This window comes from Mycena indigotica (genome assembly GCF_014461135.1).
Source record: "Mycena indigotica strain 171206Taipei chromosome Unknown Mind.scaff0005, whole genome shotgun sequence".
Taxonomy (NCBI): Eukaryota; Fungi; Basidiomycota; class Agaricomycetes; order Agaricales; family Mycenaceae; genus Mycena; species Mycena indigotica.
Window position 1 is genome coordinate 5615338 of NW_023503004.1, and position 19515 is coordinate 5634852.

A 19515-nucleotide genomic window follows, 5' to 3' on the forward strand; every position below is an offset into this window, starting at 1 on the left:
CAGATTAAGAATATTCCACGGATCTGCCCAACATTTTCCGGGCTGTCATATATATGACAGATGGTGAGAAAATTGAGAATATTCCATGGATATTCCTGTCATATTCCAGCCTAGAAGATGGAATGAATACACCCTGTAATATTCATAATATTCTCAACATATTCCAGGGCGGAATATGCTCCATTGCCCGCAGTGTTATCGCGAGCACCTGCTAACCATGACGGACGAGCAAGAGGTGTGCCAATGTCTTTTTCTGATCGTGTTCTCGACTGAGCGTTTTGTAGATGAGCACGTGCAGTGAGGGCGGAATATGCTCCATTGCCCGCAGTGTTATCGCGAGCACCTGCTAACCATGACGGACGAGCAAGAGGTGTGCCAATGTCTTTTTCTGATCGTGTTCTCGACTGAGCGTTTTGTAGATGAGCACGTGCAGTGGTCTTGCCGCCCTCGATCACGCCAATTCAAAATTCTCGTGCGGCTACAGTGTCACCGGCGTTGGAATGGGGGTCTGCGCACGACACGAGTTTGTCTTACCCAACGGAGTTGGAGACCTTCAAGCCGGAGAGCGGTAAGCTCATGAAGCTTTGGTAACACACACGCTAACACTTTTTGCTTTGAAGGTACAGCAACATGGACTATATCTTCGCCAGCTTCATGCGCCATATCGACACTGCTCTCCGCAAGATAATATCCTACGACATAGTTTGTCAATGGATCAAAAAACTCCTCGAGCGCTTGGCGAAACTCCCGTCGTTGGTCCGACTTCAGCTAGCCCTCGGGCTGGTCCGTTTTGCAATCCCCAAAATGCACATCAAGGGCCATTTGATTCTTTGCCAAATCCTTTTTTCCTTGATGCTCATATTGGGCTCCGGAATGACCGATGGAGAGGGAATCGAAAGGCCGTGGAGCATGATTGGAGGGCTGTCGGGGAGTACTCGAGTGTGTGGGCCGGGAACTCGGTGGGATCAGCTTGACGACCATTGGTCGTTTTGGAATTGGACCAAAACTTTATGACTGGGTATGTTTCTTCCCCTGCGGCGGGGATCGGCTTAGCTGATGAGCACCCTCAGCTGCCCTTTTGCGGCGTCGATTAGACAAAGCTCACGCGGAACTAGCCGTTCAAGAGGAGGCTTTTCAGCAGCTCACTATCGGTCATGCGGACCGTGTCCCGGACTGGAAAAAACAGGTCGACGATTTCGAGACGGATAACACGAACTCAAATCCTTATGAATCTAAATCGACAGGTACGACTCTATTACATATTCTTCTTGCTTCCTTATGTCGTCCCAGGCTTGTCCGAAGCAGCTGTGCGGAAATTGTACGAGGAAGAAGAGGCGATTCGAGAGAAAGCCGGTGTCCTGCCTATTCATGACGTCTCGCCGACGGAATTCGTCATTGCCATGTTGGATGTGGAGGCTGATCAGTATGTATTGTCCACTTTCTTGATTTGTTCTTGTCTGACGTCTCCAAGGCGTCGCGTTCGGGCATTGGCTGATTTGCGGAAGTCGAGACGTTCTGCGGAGGGCGTTAGCCTCAAGCAGCAACGCCGCAAGCTCAATCGATCCATCAAGCGCATCCGTACCCTACAGGCCACCTATATGCCCGCGGCTCTGCAACGACTAGACTCCCTGAAGATTAGTCAAGAGACACTCGCGGAACGAGTTCCCTTGCTACCTCCATCGGCCTTATCGACCTTAGAGCACCAGAACGGAGGCTGCAAAGATGGGCTCGTCGAGATTGAGCGCGGGTTGAGAGATGCTCAATGTCGGTCAGCATTGACGGCCCTTCAGCTGCAGCTCCACGTCAAGTCTCGATTACTGACTTACAAGAAAAACAACTCGCGCGCTCAAACCATGAACACCAGGTCGCGAACGTTGGTGGACCAGAACGAGCGCAAAGTCCTTCTTTGCTCCGAGAAATATCAGACCGCGTGGAAGGCGCTGACTCTGATTGCAGGAGGAGCCGATAAGATTAGTTGGCGAAAGCTTGAAAAGGCAGACATTCGGTGTATGGAGGAACCAGAGGACGTGTTGCGCAGAGAAGGAATCCGTCGACGGGAGGAACAGGCGGCGCGCAATCGAGATCTTGGGCTACAGCAAGCAGGACTGCCCCCTTTGCCCAGACCGACAGAGGAGATGGACAACAGTGAGGACGAGGACGGGGAAGATCAACGCGCGGAAGATCTATCGTCTGCTCATCCCGATCGGCAAATGGCGGCGAGGGAGGCCAATGCGCTGTTCAAGCACGGGGAGAGCAGACGCAACATGTCGTGGATTTGGACCAACGCGGGGGACAGCGCTGAAGCCGTAGAAGAAGGTTTGTGATTCGATTCCTGTGCGAACACGCTTCTCAAGAATGTGACAGCTCTCCGAATTGAATGGGCGAATGGCGAGAAGAAGTGATGATCTTGGGGGCCGAATGGGACCGGTTGCCCCTGTCGTTTGGCGCGGAGGAGGCTTTATGGGCAAAACGAGGCGTTGAAGTGGATGTCAGCAAGCTTGGTGGCCCCCAGGCTGAAGGTCTGGTCGCATACGCCGCAAAGCACGCCGATATGTATCGCAATCTCGCGCGTCGGGCGGAAATTATCCGGACAAGGCCGAAGCTTGCCCGGGGCCATCGAGCAGAGCGCGAAATCAACCATGTTTATGTGGACGTTGACGAGGCTGAAGAGGGGCGGCGAGCTGATGGGTTAGTTGAGGATGATGACATGGATGAGCAGGGAAACGACAGTGATGAGGAGAATGAGGAGTAAAAACTGTCTATTTCTTTTTATATATCTATTTTTGCCGAATTGCCGCTGTGCCGAAGACCTCCGGGGCATCACTGACCTGGAAATCAAATTAGAGGACCGGAAATCAATGCCGAATGCCCTGCCACATGTGCCCGGGGGTGATCTAAAGATGGCCCACTTCCTGCGCATTGCAAACCTGGGCCCCAGCCCCGTTTCCTGCGCATTGCACTGGGCTCAGCAGGTGCCACGAAGGCCTCCGGGGCAAGCCGAGCGTAGGTTTTGACCGCGTATAGGAAGGCGCGGCCGCGTTTGCGATCTCCGTTAAACGCAAACGGGGGGGTTTGGTCGTAAGACCAGTTTTGAGGCGACAGTAATGTCACCAAATAACGCATCCCGTCGGGGCATTCGGAGATGCCAAGGCGGTTCGGGAGCTGCCGGAGGTGGTGCGGCAGCGGAAGCCTGGGAAGCAAGGTGGGTGAGGATATTGGTGAGGTTGTCTAGTTTCGCCTCAAGTGCGTCCATGCGCGCGTCAGCGTCCGGAGCAGCTCCGGTAGACATAGCGGGCGTAAAGACGACAAGAGCAGAGGAGGAGGGGTCAAGTGGCAGGGGCGGTGACGAGGGGGGTACGGACTGCATCCGAGCCTGAGTCAGCACCAAACCTGGCAATCTTGACCGGTTAATCCCGTAGAGAGTTTCTTCTGCTGTAAGGGCAACCCTGGAGACTCCGACGAAAGCCTAGCAGGGGAGGATCCAAAGCGTGAATAAAAGCTACGGGAAATACACGGAGGGACCGACCTAGCAGGGGAGGATCCAAAGAGAAGAAACTCTAAGGGTCCGCCTGCTAGGGCGCCAACTATATACTGGTCGTCCGTAACTGCCGACGTAGAGCGCAGAAGGCCTGAGCGGTGTCGCAGGCTCTGTCCCAAGGTGATCGTTGGGAGGGTCTTGATGGATCGGTGATTGTGCGGGCGAAGGAGGCCGTGGACGATGGTCGGGGTGGGTCGGAGCGTCCGAGGGGGCGCCGGTCGGATGCGCCTCGGATGCGTTCGGAGGGTCCGAAGGAGGCCGAAGCGGGGGTTCCCCTGACAACCACTTCTTAGACTAGATGGAGTCATTTGAGAGCCTTAGAAGAATTAAGGAACACTGAGATCAAAGAGATCAATGAAGAATTGAGAGAGATATGGTGAAATTCAGACAATTGAGTTAACAACATTAATGATTGAGTTAATGACAATATTGAGTTAATGAGTTTTATTAATATCTCTTAAACGAATGAAGATATTGATTAGCGGTTTGTACTGGGACGGTTTTCGTGACATTCCGCAACTTTTCCATTTTTGGGTCCGGAGGTGTTGGGGGGCGCATTGGGTGCGTCGGGCAGGCATCGGGGGGGCGGGATCAGTGGATGGCAATGATGACACCGCCATTGTGTTGTGATCATCAAGTTTGATCAGAAATTAATTTATTTGATGGAAAATGATAAAGAATTGGGCTCACCATCGGGGGCAACGTCGAGGACGACGTCGGGCGGACTATTTGACAGTGGCGGGGGTGCCTGACACCGGCGGGCAAGAAGCTCCGCAGCCGACGACAGCGGGTGGCGATCGGCGACGTCAATCAGCGATCGGTGACATAAGTCACGATCGTGGACGACGACGCCGAGGCCATGGGGGCGGCGGCGGGCAGCGCACACGGTAGGCGGGGGCGGGGAGGCAGCCGGGAGGGTGATGGCAGCCTCCGGGCCTCTTTCCCCGCTACCAAGACCCCCCTTGGTAGCCATATTTAGCGGGGTGCCCGCGACTGGCTTAACCCCCTCTAGTTAGAGGGAGAGAGTACCCCCCTCTATCCCTCTAACTAGAGGGTATTAGGGTGCACTATAGGTGATTATAGAGGGTGATTCATACATTATTCTTAGTAGGAACCAATGTCAGGAGTGATCACTTTGGGTTGACCTATTAAACATAGTGTAGGACCTCTGATCAAGTGTCTACTGGCTAACCTAAGACTAGTGACAATGCCCCTGATTGTATTTTGAGGGTCCTATGTAACCCAGGGAGGCCCAAAAGGACGTTGCCCTGACAATCCAGCATGTATTTTATGTTTTTGATTTTTTTTTCTAGCAACAAATATGTCAAACATATCAAGAGATATGCATACTAGATTATAGTTGAATATATTCATAACATATTCATATTTTGCAGCTGAATATGATTATATTATACTACAAATATATTATTGGGTTGGAGCTCTGAATATGATATGATTATAATATATTATGCCCATAAAATAATATAATCATATTTGGCCAGCACTACGCGTGCGCACGTCCGACTGCACATGCCAAGACGCCGCAACTCGGTTACAGTAATAACATATTCCCATCGGATTCGGCTTATGGCTTATGTCTGTGGCTAGGGGGAAAAAATCAAACACATGGGAAGGAGAAAGAAGGGAGAAGAGAGGAAAGGATGGGAGATTAGTGTACATACCTGCTGTAATCTCTGCGAGAAAATGCTCTGTTTTGCGGCTGGGAATGGCGTCGTTGAGCTCGATGGCGGATGCCCAAATCGGGCGGCCATCACACGTCTTCGCGTCGGCGCTGTTCCGTGGCGTATGCCCTTTCGGGGCACCGTCTCCGTTTGGGCATCCGCCCCAGCCAATCGTTTTTCAAACGTTGGGCCTGGACTTGATGGCCCGTCACCGGTCGGCGCCATTTCCGCGGCAGAAGCACGTGTACATCCGGGATCATTCCCACGGACATCGGGCAGCTTTCGTTGACAAATGTGCTGTAGTGCTGCTGCTGCTGCTGCCATTGAACACAATGGACTTGAAGGACAGTGATTAATAAGTAGTGGCCCTCTACATGTATGTAGATCTTCATATGCTAAATATTTTTATATCATGCACTGTAATACATATACATTGTCAGACTGCGGGTCGGGCCGTACAAGAACCTCTTCTAAGAACACGCGCCCAGAACAGAACAGACGGATAGTCGGGCCCGCGAGTACGGCGGGCGGGGTAGATCGAAACCGAAAGGGCCCGTGAACTCGGTCCCTTGCCGAGGTCGGTGGTCGAAGGTTCGAATCGGGTCGTGTCGGGCCCGATGAGTCGACAACGCCTTCTTGCACGGAGTAAGGTAGTTCTTCAGACGATCTAAGCGATAGAGTACAGGGTACACTATCGCGCCTTATATACGCGGGCCCGCAAAGGGGTGATCGGACACCCTGGCCTCTACTCCTCCTCCTCGCCTCCCGTTCCTGACCGCAGAGGGGACGATCGTACATCCCTTGCGGGCCAGGCGCTACTTCTAACCTCCTAGCACTCCTCCCCAGTCCCCTTGTGTCGAGTTGGGCTCGGAGACGGCTCGACGCGTCGTTCTCGGTCACGTGCTTCCCACGTGTGCGTTCCTCCTACTGGGGCGCATGTTCCCCGTCATCACGTGCTGCGTGTTACGGGCCCGCGATGGCCCGACACCAGCACTGGAGCGGACGGGCCGGGTCTTATCCGTGACATACATAACTATAATGCCACAATATTCAAAGTTCTCAAGCAGTTTTCTATGTCTCAGATTGGAGTATCTACCATAGCTATGAGCTGAAAACATGTCCCAACAGCTTAGTGATTTATTTTATTTCTGCGCGCCGTTAGCGCCGCATTTACAGGTCAGCGTGACATATTTGCAAGATCAACAAAATCTTTCAGGGCTCAATAATACTTATTCAATTTGGTTTCCAAGCACAATGAATGCTGTACATATTTACTTACTCAGTATCATATTAGACAAACTACACTGACTAGCTCCTACTGCCAGCCAGCTTCAGCTCCAGTCTTGTGCTCCGGTCACAGTCCCACACCTCGGAAGACACGGGATGTCAGGTTTGTCATCGGATCTTCCCGCATCAGACGCGGGTGCAGTCCCATGCCCATATCTGGGCATAGGCCGCCACAGGCACTGCCCATGAGCCTCGGATTCCGATGAGCTTTGAATCATCAAGCTTTGTTGTCATGTTGAACATTTGGCCTGGTGTTCTGGCATAAAATTTAGGCCAAGTGCTAAATACTTACAGCTTATAAATGGTAGCCTAAGAAAGGTCAAAATCTAATCAATCCAAAGGCAGGATCTAGTACTTATACTGTACTATTTAGATCAAGTGTCCGCGTTACGCGTTATAATGACCAAAAAACTCATCGTTAAAAATTGCCTTAAATCAAAACAAAATTTTTTGGGTCCAAAAAATCAAAAAGTCACAGACACTTGATCTAAATAGTATAGTAGTAGTGTTTGCGACAAACCTCCTCCTCCCATGAAATTAGATACTGTAAGATTTTATTCAATTCGAATGGCCCGGGGGGCTGTGACACATTGATGTCCAAAAACATTCGTATGATGTTCCCCATTTGGCAATTTGGCGTGCCGAACCGGAATTGTGAAAATTACCATTTTGGGAACCCAAAATCCACTTTTTGCTGTGACATACGAAAAAATTTCATATAAAATCGGTCGTGTGACATGTGACATACGAATTGAATAAAATCTTACAGTATACTCACGGCCAATCTGGATACAAGTACATTACCCACTCACTGCTCCCCCTACATACCTGCACATGCTATCACAACTGGTAGGGGTAGTCAAGTAGCCACATAGGCCCTAAAGAACCTGGGCACTACTATAATACATCTGATATCTTTCTCTCTCTATAGTAGTGTTCTGCTGGCTTTGGCTGCAGGCCAGAAAATTCATGGCTTTTTTTCCCCTGCCTTTGGTATTACAGTAACAGGGCGCTGCTGAAGCAATGCCAGAAATCATGGGCCCATGGCCTGATTCAAATAAGAAAAATCAGTCAATTTCAGCTTCTACACTGATCTCTTGACCTTGCATGTCTCCTCACCTCTTCTCACTATTAGCACAATGCTCTCTGGTGTCAAAATCAGAGAATCAGTGAAGCCATCAAATGATATGTGTTGCATCTTCAGGTACACCTTGCAGTTGGCGGGCTTGACGTCTGGAACAAGTTCAATGGCATGGTCCCAGGCCCTTTGTTCTGGTAGCGTGTCAGAGGAGTCCTTGTTGAAGATGTCCTGGAACCCTTTTGGCCCAGTCGGGGATATCAGAGGGCAGAGGGGCAGAGTTTCTGGCAAAGGCTTTGGCCAGACGGTACTGCCTGCTCATTAGGGATGGGCACAGATTGGCCCAATCTGAACGGATACACGGATTGTATCCAGACAGATACAGATACATCATACAGATAGGACTTTATCCTGACAAAAAGTATTGATGGTCAGAGTGGAACAGCCAACCTCATTGTCGGGAGCTCAGAGGCATTTTGAGCAATCAGCAACAATACCACTAGGCTCTTTGACATAATAGGACATGACATGTGATGTACCATAGCCACAATTCATATTGACAGAAGGCCCGGGTGCTCCTATACGCGGTCAAGACTTACGCCCGGCTTGCCCCGGAGGCCTTCGTGGTCAGCGGAGAGCCGAGCGAAGAAAAGGCCGTCCGCTACGCCATGTCCTATATGGCGGAGGGACCTGCCCAACAGTGGGCAGAGCGTCATAGAAGCAAAACCCCGTTCCCCTGCCCTCGGTGGAACCTATTCCTCTCCGAGTTTCGCCTTCGGTTCGTTGAGGAGAACGAGCAAGACCTTGCGCTTGCCAAGTTGGAAAGCGCGGGTTATCATATGGGAACGCGGGACGTCTACGGATACACCGACGACTTCGAGGACCTAATGGACCTCGCCGGATTCGAAGACGCGTTGGTTAAGGTGACCAAGTACCGCCATGGACTTGACCCCCTGATCAACAATGGCATCACGTCCTCGAACGACCCCCCAGACCTCCGTGACTATCTGAGCTGGCGCACTCGGGCTTTCCGCCAATACGAAGCCTTGGTGCGGGCGAAGCTCATCAAAGGGACCACCCCGCGGACGCCTTTGGGGGCTCCGCGTGGCGCATTCCCTATCGCCCGTTCGGCAACTCCGTTCCCTATCCGCCCGGTGGCCGCGCCTGCGCCACCCGCGGCCCGCGCCCCCGTCCCAGTACCTCCGGCTCCCATCCCTATGGAGTTGGATCGTACTAGGGCTCGGGGCGCCCCTCGTCGAGCCTGCTTCAGATGTGGTGACCCCAATCACTTGGCTCGGGATTGTCCGCTCCCCGCCGATGTTTGCCATGTGGACATCCTCGACGAGGTAATCCAGCAACTTGGCGACGAGATGCTGGGAGAGCTGCTTCCGCGGTTGTCCGATACCGGCGGCCTTAGCGGAGGCGCATTCGGAGGCTCCGGCAGAGGATTTTGTCCCTCGCGACAAGTGACTGGTGTGCCCTCGTTCACATCCATAAATCGTTTCACTTGTTTGTATAATGAATCAACTCCCTTGCCCTACAACGAGCCTGAAACGAAAGACGCACCCCCTGCCCCCTCCGAAGCCCCGTTCGGATTCGCCGACTTGCCTGGGAGAAAAAGCTACCTGGCAGCTATACCATCTCTGCCGCTCCTGGGGTTAACTCACTCCACCTTCCTCTCGAGCTTGAGTCCACTGCGAACGCGCTCAAGCTCTCCCTCTCAGGTCTGGTCGACTGCGGAGCCACCTCGGACTTTATCGACACAGAATACGTCAACCGAAACAACGTGCCAGTCTGAAATCTCTCAGTACCCATACCGGTCTACAATGTCGATGGTACCCCCAATGATGCTGGGTCTATTCGCCAAATCGCGGACCTCGTCCTACGATACAACGGACACTCCGAACGCGTTCAGCTAGCTGTAACCCACCTTGGGAAACAGGATTTGATACTCGGATACTCCTGGCTCAAGAAACACAACCCCGAGATCAACTGGGAAACGAAAGAGGTGAAAATGAGTCGCTGCCCCCGAAGCTGCTCCACTTGCCGCGACGAGGAACGAACCGAGCACGCTGAGGTTCGGCGCCTCCGACTCCTCAAATCGCGTTTGCTCTCGGGCGCCTTTCCCACTGTTTGCGCTATCGACATTGCCGGTCCAGACGATGCTGACGACGAACTCAGAGCTACTTTGGACCCTCCGAGTCCCTCACCAGATCTCGATGATGACGAGCATCTTGAAGACGGCGACCGCATCTTCTACACCTCCTTTCGCCCAATCGAGGAGATTCGCGCTGGGAGCACCGTGTCCCAACGCCTTGCAGAGGCCTTCGCCTGTAACTCGGCCCCCCCGCCTTCGGAAATTCCAGACTGGGCCACGGAGTTCCAAGACGTCTTTGACAAGGAGTCCTTCGACACGTTACCAGAGCGGAGGGCTTGGGACCACGCTATCGAACTCATTCCCGACGCGAAGCCCACTAATTGCAAGGTGTATCTGATCTCCCCCCTTGAACAGCGCGAACTTGACGAGTTCATCGAGGAGGGACTTGCCACCGGTCGTATCCGCCCTTCGAAATCTCCGATGGCTTCCCCCGTCTTCTTCGTTAAGAAAAAGGACGGAGGACTTCGGTTTGTCCAGGACTACCACGCCCTCAACGCAATGATGATTAAGAACCGGTACCCCCTCCCGTTGATTAATGACCTTATCAACAGGCTCAAGGGTGCCCGTTATTTCACCAAACTCGATGTTCGTTGGGGCTTCAATAACGTCCAGATTAAAGAAGGAGACGAGTGGAAGGAGGCCCTTCGGACTAACCGAGGGTTGTTCGAACCTTTGGTGATGTATTTTGGCCTGACGAACTCCCCCGCGACTTTCTAAACGATGATGAATGACATTTTCCAGGATCTCATTCTTTCAGGAGACGTTATGATCTACCTCGACGATATCCTTATCGCACACTCGGACCTCCGTAAGCACCGCGAGATCGTCCGCGAAGTCCTTCGGAGACTCCGAATGCACAAGCTGTACCTTCGCAAGGAGAAGTGCGACTTCGAGAAATCGTCGATTGAGTACCTGGGGGTTATCATCTCTCACAACCACGTCGAAATGGATCCCGTTAAGGTCGCCGGAGTCTCCGCATGGCCTCCGCCCGAAAACAAGAAGGACGTCCAGCAGTTTCTGGGGTTTGCTAATTTCTACCGCAGGTTCATTCGGGATTTCTTGGCCCTCGCGCAGCCTCTCTTTGCGCTCACCAAGAAAGACCAGAAATGGACCTGGGGAGACGCCGAAGCCGCCGCCTTTCAAGCTATCAAAGACGCGGTCGTCTCAGAGCCCGTCTTAGCGATCCCGGACGACTCCCGGCCTTTCCGACTTGAAGCAGACAGCTCAGATTATGCGACGGGGGCGGTTCTTTCACAACAATCCGCCCCGGACGGGAAGTGGCACCCTGTAGCGTTCTATTCCAAAAGCTTAAATGATGTCCAGCGCAACTACGAGATTCACGACAAGGAGATGCTTGCGATCATCCGCGCACTCGAGGAGTATCGGCATTTCCTCGAGGGCGCCACGCACCCAGTTGAGATTTGGACTGACCATAAGAACTTGGAGTACTTCCTAAAGGCGCAGCACCTCAACCGCTGGCAAGCCCGATGGTCGTTGTACCTCTCTCGGTTTGACTTCACGCTACACCACGTCCCCGGTCGCCAGATGGGCCGCCCTGATGCCCTCTCCTGTCGGCCTGACCACGGCATCTCCGAAGACAACTCGGACGTCACCCTCCTGCGCCCCGAGCTTTTCCACGTTCGGCGCGCTTGAGGCCGTCACTGTCTTTGGGCCTGGTTCCAAACTCGTCCCCGACATCAAGGAAGTGCTATCCGGTGAGCCTGACCTAGAGGAGCCCGTCGAGCTTGCGGCCCGGCAACTCTTGAAGGTCCGAGGTCAAGTTCGGGGCCCCCGCTCATCACGTTCGGAAGAGTGGGCCGTCTCGGGCGATCTCTTGTACTTCCGCGGCAAGGTCGTAGTCCCCAAAGACAAGGATCTAAGGAGGCGCATCATCGAGCTCTGCCACGATACGCGAATCGCCGGACACGCCGGGCGGTTCAAAACCCTAGAGCTGGTCTCGCGCAACTACTGGTGGCCACAGATGTCCTGCCATATCGGACGCTATGTCGCGACCTGCGACTTGTGCTGCCGCACGAAGGCCCTCCGAAGGCTCCCCGCACGGAGAGCTACACCCGACCGAAGTCCCGCCCGAACGCTGGCACACCGTCACGGTGGACTTCATCATCGAGCTCCCCAAGGCTCATGGGTACGACGCGGTCATGGTAGTCGTCGACGCTCTTGGCAAACACGCTCACTTCACTGAGTGCCATATGACAGTAGACGCAGTCGGAGCTGCCCGGTTGTACTATCGGAATGTCTGGAGGCACCACGGAACCCCGAGAAGTACATTTCGGACCGTGGTTCGCAGTTCATCGCTGACTTCACGCACGAACTCTGGCGCTTAATTGGCGTCAAACCGGCTACCTCTACGGCTTACCACCCGCAAACCGACGGACAAACCGAACGCGTTAACCAAGAGCTCGAGCAGTACATCCGGATCTTCACCAACTACCAACAAGACGGCTGGGACGAGCTTATCCCTGCCGCTGAGTTCGCCTATAACAAGCACGTTCACTCCTCCACTCAACAGGTACCCTTTATGACGGACACTGGTCGGCTCCCCCGAATGGGTTTCGAGCCAGGCGCCCGCTCAGAGTTGGAGTCGGTGAACGAGTTTCGCGATCGGATAGCTAACAGCGTCTCCGAGGCAAAGGCCGCGCTCGTTAAAGCCAAAGACGAGTATAAACGGTACTACGCTCCGAATATTCAAGTTGGTGATAAGGTTTGGTTGGACGCTTCTGACATTAGAACGACTCGGCCCTCCGAGAAGTTCTCCCACAAGCGCCTTGGACCGTTCAAGGTGCTCGCAGAAGTTAGCAAAGGTGCCTACAAGCTCGACCTCCCCCCGCGTTACTCCAAGCTCTACCCCGTCTTCCCGGTTGTTAAGCTCGAGCCCGCTCAGGACGACCCCTTCAATGGACGACCCGGCTACGACGAACTGCCCCCCGAGCTAGAGGACGGAGTCCCCGAATGGGAAGTCGAGGAAATCTTGGATGCCAGGATAAGGTATAAGCGTCTTAACTATTTCGTCAGGTGGAAAGGCTACGATGCTTCACACGACTCGTGGGTTCGGTTCGACCGTGTCTTTGCGCCAGACAAGATTGCGGACTTCTATCGGAGGTACCCAGGTAAACCACGGCACATCGCCTCAGCGACCTTCGACTCCTTGCCCTTTCGAACTATGCGTCGGGACGCCGCATTCAAAGGGGGGGGTGATGTCAGGGGAACCCCCACTTCGGCCTCCTTCGGACCCTCCGAACGCATCCGAGGCGCATCCGACCGGCGCCCCCTTGGACGCTCCGACCCACCCCGACCATCGTCCACGGCCTCCTTCGCCCGCACAATCACCGATCCGTCAAGACCCTCCCAACGATCACCTTGGGACAGAGCTTGCGACGCCGCTCAGGCCTTCTGCGCTCTACGTCGGCAGTTACGGACGACCAGTATATAGTTGGCGCCCTAGCAGGCGGACCCTTAGAGTTTCTTCTCTTTGGATCCTCCCCTGCTAGGTCGGTCCCTCCGTGTATTTCCGTAGCTTCTATTCACGCTTTGGATCCTCCCCTGCTAGGCTTTCGTCGGAGTCTCCAGGGTTGCCCTTACAATCAAGGGATCAAGTCCATGGCGGAATTTGGTCACCTTGACCAACACATCTTTGAATCCGCCAAGGTCCATCAGGTCTTCAAAGTCGTCAGTGTACTGGTAGACATCCTTTGTTCCCCATGTGATAGGCGGAAGTCTCCAGTTTGGAGAGAGCATGATCTTACTTGTTCTCCTCATGGGATCCAGGTCCTAGCAGGGGAGTATCCAAAGTGTGAACATTGGTAAGCTGACCTAGCAGGGGAGGATCCAAAGAGAGGAAACTCTAAGGGTCCGCCTGCATGGGGATTTGTGCAAAAAAGGCCACCCGAAGTAGGTGTCAGAAATCGGCGCTTATTAACCAGGCCGCACGCCTCCGATCGAGTTCCAGACAGATAGCTTAACCACTACCCGAGGGTACAAAGGAGACGAAGGGGAAATAAAAGCGTGCCCGACAGGCACGCGGACCGCACTATATATACGCCACTCCGGCACAGCCCTAACCCGGGCTCCGGCCGGTCCCGCAATCACATGCGAGATGCGCATCACCGCGCGTCCGCTCTTCCCCGCTACCGCTAACACACCCCCTCGCGCATGAGGCGCAAACCCACGCCACCCTGCGAGTCCAAGACCACCGACCAATCCAGCCGGTCCACATCCACCGCACGTCAAGACCAGACCACCGTGCACCTGCACAGCTAAGACTCTCTGCACGTCCAACAACCTGCGCCACCACCAGCGTCACCCGTCCTGGCAAGCCAAGTCCGCCCACCATGACGCACCCCTGAATCGGTGTACCAGCCCGTCCCATCCCAGAGCCTAACCAACCCAGGTGAAAACCCAATCCTCCAGGCCGTATTGCGCAAGACCAGCACCGTGACCAAGACCGAGTTGAAGACCAGCAGCATGCCGCCACTGAAAAGTCGCCGTCCTGCCAAGTTGATGTTCCCAGAGCAACCCAGCCATCCAACCTGACCCGACGCCAATCGCACCCCCTCCGCGAGTAGTCCCATCCGTCACCGGCGTGTCGAGTACGCCTGAAACCCGCGGATATCCGAAACTGGCGATAGCCGCCCCTCGCTGAGTGCGCCCCGCGTATCCGACCCACACCCGCAGCCGTCTGAGTATCCGGCGCCACGCACCACCCATTGAGTACTGCCGCGCTGACTGCACTATATATACGCCACTCCGGCACAGCCCTAACCCGGGCTCCGGCCAGTCCCGCAATCATATGCGAGATGCGCATCACCGCGCGTCCGCTCTTCCCGCTACCGCTAACAGTAGGATTTATATGTGACAGATATTTGTCAAAATCAATGGCCCTGATTGCTTGTAAATCAAGGCTCTTGATTCCAGTGCACGTGACTGGCAAATTTCCTTATTTGAAAGGGCGGCCCCAGAGATTTGGTGCTAAAAATGGCCAGCTGATTGCTGCCAAATCAAGGCCTCCAATGTAAATGCATGTGACCGGCAAATTTCAACCCTACCCTCTGATGTAGATGCACATATTTGCATGCAAAAAGCGGTTCTTGACAGTTTTCATGGTGGTTGCATAGTGTGCAAGCCAGATAGTGTGGCCGGTATTATTGTTCTTGGTTTTGACTTTCCGGCTGCCAGTGAGTGCAAAGTAGCCAAGTGCAACAAAGGAGGACATCAGGACTCATTGGGAGAAAAATCTGACCTTGACGACTCATATATAGCTCTGGACATATGGCAGCTAATCATAACAGCTTTGGCAGAGCACTGTTCTTAGCTATGTATTTAGCAACAGTTTCCATGCATAGGTCTAAATCATTTACATCATATCCTCCTTCACAGCAATAATGCACAGCTTTGCACAGTCCAGCTATGTAATAGCTATTTTTGCAAATATGGTAATAGGTGGGATGTGATTTAGTGATCTATCTACTACAATCAAGCTCCGTATATACTACTCTCAATTTAATTACATAATCCATGACGATGTGACCTGATCCACTCATCCGGTTCTAGAATGTTCTTGTCCAGGCTTCTGGAAGGTTCTAATATAGGTCCTGGTTCAGACTTGCCAAATATGGACATGTTACCCTTTTGTGCCCAGGTGCATATAGAATTGATTTAAAGGTTTATAACATTTATCCTGAGATTCTCTATATATTCCATAGCTATTGTGCATGAAAATGAATTTATGAGTCCATATGTTATGATTTATTTAGTGGTCATATTGACTGCTTCTCAGTAGTGCACCTGTGCAGAGAGCTCCTTGGCTTGTCCTCTAAGGACACCTTCCTGACAGTCGCCTTGGGGCCTAGCCTGTAACACCACCCAAGCCTTCTATGCCCAACAGCAGCAGCTATAGACAAGCAGTATATAGTCAGCTACCTAGCAGGCAAACCCTTAGAGTTTCTTGGATCCTCCCCTGCTAGGTCAGCTTTGTTTGTATTCACTTACCAATGTTTATGCTTTAAATCCTCCCCTGCTACGATCTTGATCTTAGGCCTCTGGGGTGGCCTTTACACAGGTCAATTTGTAGGTGCAAATAGAGGCATGAAAAGTTTCCTTTTTTTTAGTAACTTGATTTTAGGTATACTGACCTATTTCATTCAATTAGGCGGGTCACGGTCACATCGGATTTTTTGGCCAAAATATTTGGCGGGTCACAGATCACAGCCAAATCCTTTGGTCCCAAACTGTCCTAATCGGGAAGATTTTCAAATTTTCCGCGCCTGCGGTGCGCCCGAACTTCCTCATTGGGTAATAGGTCACACAAAATTCAGCAATTGGACATTTCGGCCAAACAGTCACGGGTCACTGGGTCAGGTCAAGTCAGGTCAAGTCAGGTCAAGTTAGGTTAAGTCAAGGGCAAGTGCTAGGAGAGTAGAGCTATACTGTAGTATTTAACTCAATTCAAATACCAATATAGGTATGACATTGAATATGAAAATTTCAGTTCAAATTATTTCCTAATTAGGCAACTCCTGGCACCAGAGGCGCCCGGTAATGGCAAAATTATTTGCTTAAATCTGTATGACATGCAAAAAAAAAATCATATAAAATTGGTGGTGTGAGATGTGACATGTGAACTAAGTAAATATACTATTGCACCTCTTAAATATCAACTGCTGTTTTCTGTTCATCACAGTAAAAACTTTAATATGAGCTTATACAACATCTCAAATTACAACTGATATTAATAAGAACATCTGAATCCATTAGCTGTTTCCTATGGCTCAAACCCCAAATACAAACTGCACAAAATTAGGACTTGATTGCTCATTTTCTACGTATATCAAAATTATATGGCTTTTCTGACTAATTCAGGCTATAACAGCAGTGACCCCAAAAAATGGAAGTATGGAGCAAATGAATTGCTATGGCCAGTGCATACATCCACACAACATCTGCTTAATATAAGGCAGCACTTTAGACAGCTACTTGCTTCTAAATCATCTGTAGGATCATACTAAAGCCCTGATCTTGGATCATCCTATCTTGCAGTCACATTTTTTAAGGCGAAGTTAATCAAGGCAAAGAGTTTCATTGTTGAGACAATAGCACTTTCTGTCAGGAATTGATGGCGGTCCGCCCCCGGCCTCCGGCCCGTGATAGTGATCTCCATGGGAGTTCCAGGAGTGTCAGCAGGTACATTACATTTACATATATACTGACACCTCTTTTCCGTTGCCCCTCAGTCTTTGATCCCATATAGCGGGAGACTGAGGGTATGTTACTTTACTTACTTAACTTATATAAATACTTACTGTACTTAGTTACTGCGCTTTCCACGCATTTACAGGTAGTTAATACAGTCTTTGATCCCATATAGCGGGAGACTGAGGTTACTGCGCTTTCCGCGCATTTACAGATTTTGACAGGTTATGGGCCCCGGAGCGCTACAGCTCTGACAACATACTTGCTCTTATCAAGACTCACTGCTCGCTCTTGAAGCTAGAAGCATTTAGAAAATATTCTGCACCATCTAGGTTTTTTGCTATGGAGACTTCTAAGATCAAATTGGCTGGAGCTTCTCATTGGCCTGCATTCAAACGTTTAGCTATAAATGAACTTCGTACTTCTGGTATCTATACTCTGATAACAACAGTCATCCAGGCTACAACTCCTGCTGATGCTACTGCTGCAGTCCCTGCTGCAACTCCTACTGCTGGGTCAACTGCTACAGGTGTTCCATTTAAAGATCAACCAGAGGAACATAACAGCAGAGCTTTAGGTGTTATCCATAGTTTTCTCTCTGATGAATTATCAGGAGAATATCTCAATGATACTAGTGCTGCTGGTCTTTGGGCCAAATTACATGTCCGCTTTGAAGCGGAAAATCGTGCAGGAACTGCAGCTGGAATTCTCTCAGATCTCTTTGACACCAAACTGGTGATTGAAGGAGACCCACAGATTGTGGAATGTACTGTTATAGAGACACATATATCCCAAGTTGTGGGATTCTTCAACAGACTTTCCTCCCTTCAATATGGGATTTCTCCTGATCTTCAGCCACTAGTTCTCTTAGGTACATTGCCTACAGATGCTCACTGGACAGGTATCCGTGATAACATCACAACATCACTGGGTACCAGCATTACTCTAGATAATGTCTGTGCTAGATTGGTTGCTTTAGGAAGAAAACCTACCTTCTGCGCTCTACGTCGGCAGTTACGGACGACCAGTATATAGTTGGCGCCCTAGCAGGCGGACCCTTAGAGTTTCTTCTCTTTGGATCCTCCCCTGCTAGGTCGGTCCCTCCGTGTATTTCCGTAGCTTCTATTCACGCTTTGGATCCTCCCCTGCTAGGCTTTCGTCGGAGTCTCCAGGGTTGCCCTTACAATCAAGGGATCAAGTCCATGGCGGAATTTGGTCACCTTGACCAACACATCTTTGAATCCGCCAAGGTCCATCAGGTCTTCAAAGTCGTCAGTGTACTGGTAGACATCCTTTGTTCCCCATGTGATAGGCGGAAGTCTCCAGTTTGGAGAGAGCATGATCTTACTTGTTCTCCTCATGGGATCCAGGTCCTAGCAGGGGAGTATCCAAAGTGTGAACATTGGTAAGCTGACCTAGCAGGGGAGGATCCAAAGAGAGGAAACTCTAAGGGTCCGCCTGCATGGGGATTTGTGCAAAAAAGGCCACCCGAGTAGGTGTCAGAAATCGGCGCTTATTAACCAGGCCGCACGCCTCCGATCGAGTTCCAGACAGATAGCTTAACCACTACCCGAGGGTACAAAGGAGACGAAGGGGAAATAAAAGCGTGCCCGACAGGCACGCGGACCGCACTATATATACGCCACTCCGGCACAGCCCTAACCCGGGCTCCGGCCGGTCCCGCAATCACATGCGAGATGCGCATCACCCGCGCGTCCGCTCTTTCCCGCTACCGCTAACACACCCCCTCGCGCATGAGGCGCAAACCCACGCCACCCTGCGAGTCCAAGACCACCGACCAATCCAGCCGGTCCACATCCACCGCACGTCAAGACCAGACCACCGTGCACCTGCACAGCTAAGACTCTCTGCACGTCCAACAACCTGCGCCACCACCAGCGTCACCCGTCCTGGCAAGCCAAGTCCGCCCACCATGACGCACCCCTGAATCGGTGTACCAGCCCGTCCCATCCCAGAGCCTAACCAACCCAGGTGAAAACCCAATCCTCCAGGCCGTATTGCGCAAGACCAGCACCGTGACCAAGACCGAGTTGAAGACCAGCAGCATGCCGCCACTGAAAAGTCGCCGTCCTGCCAAGTTGATGTTCCCAGAGCAACCCAGCCATCCAACCTGACCCGACGCCAATCGCACCCCCTCCGCGAGTAGTCCCATCCGTCACCGGCGTGTCGAGTACGCCTGAAACCCCCTGGATATCCGAAACTGGCGATAGCCGCCCCTCACTGAGTGCGCCCCGCGTATCCGACCCACACCCGCAGCCGTCTGAGTATCCGGCGCCACGCACCACCCATTGAGTACTGCCGCGCTGACTGCACTATATATACGCCACTCCGGCACAGCCCTAACCCGGGCTCCGGCCAGTCCCGCAATCATATGCGAGATGCGCATCACCGCGCGTCCGCTCTTCCCGCTACCGCTAACAGTAGGATTTATATGTGACAGATATTTGTCAAAATCAATGGCCCTGATTGCTTGTAAATCAAGGCTCTTGATTCCAGTGCACGTGACTGGCAAATTTCCTTATTTGAAAGGGCGGCCCCAGAGATT

At 52.2% G+C, this 19515-nt stretch overlaps 2 protein-coding genes across 2 annotated transcripts; both read left to right on the top strand.

Annotated features, from left to right (window-relative positions):
- Positions 1–352: 352 nt before the first annotated feature.
- Positions 353–2324, top strand: MIND_00652800 (CxC2 domain-containing protein; the record flags this gene model as incomplete). Its single annotated transcript, XM_037363257.1, has 6 exons — positions 353–370; positions 420–568; positions 621–943; positions 1071–1244; positions 1291–1423; positions 1472–2324. 6 exons carry the CDS (start codon positions 353–355, stop codon positions 2322–2324), a joined length of 1650 nt encoding a protein of 549 aa, XP_037221178.1.
- Positions 2325–2377: 53 nt separating this feature from the next.
- On the top strand, positions 2378–2752 carry MIND_00652900 (uncharacterized protein; the record flags this gene model as incomplete). The annotated part of the gene is made up of 1 exon (XM_037363258.1): positions 2378–2752. The coding sequence occupies one exon, from the start codon at positions 2378–2380 to the stop codon at positions 2750–2752; it is 375 nt and encodes a 124-aa protein (XP_037221179.1).
- Between the last annotated feature and the right edge of the window lie 16763 nt (positions 2753–19515).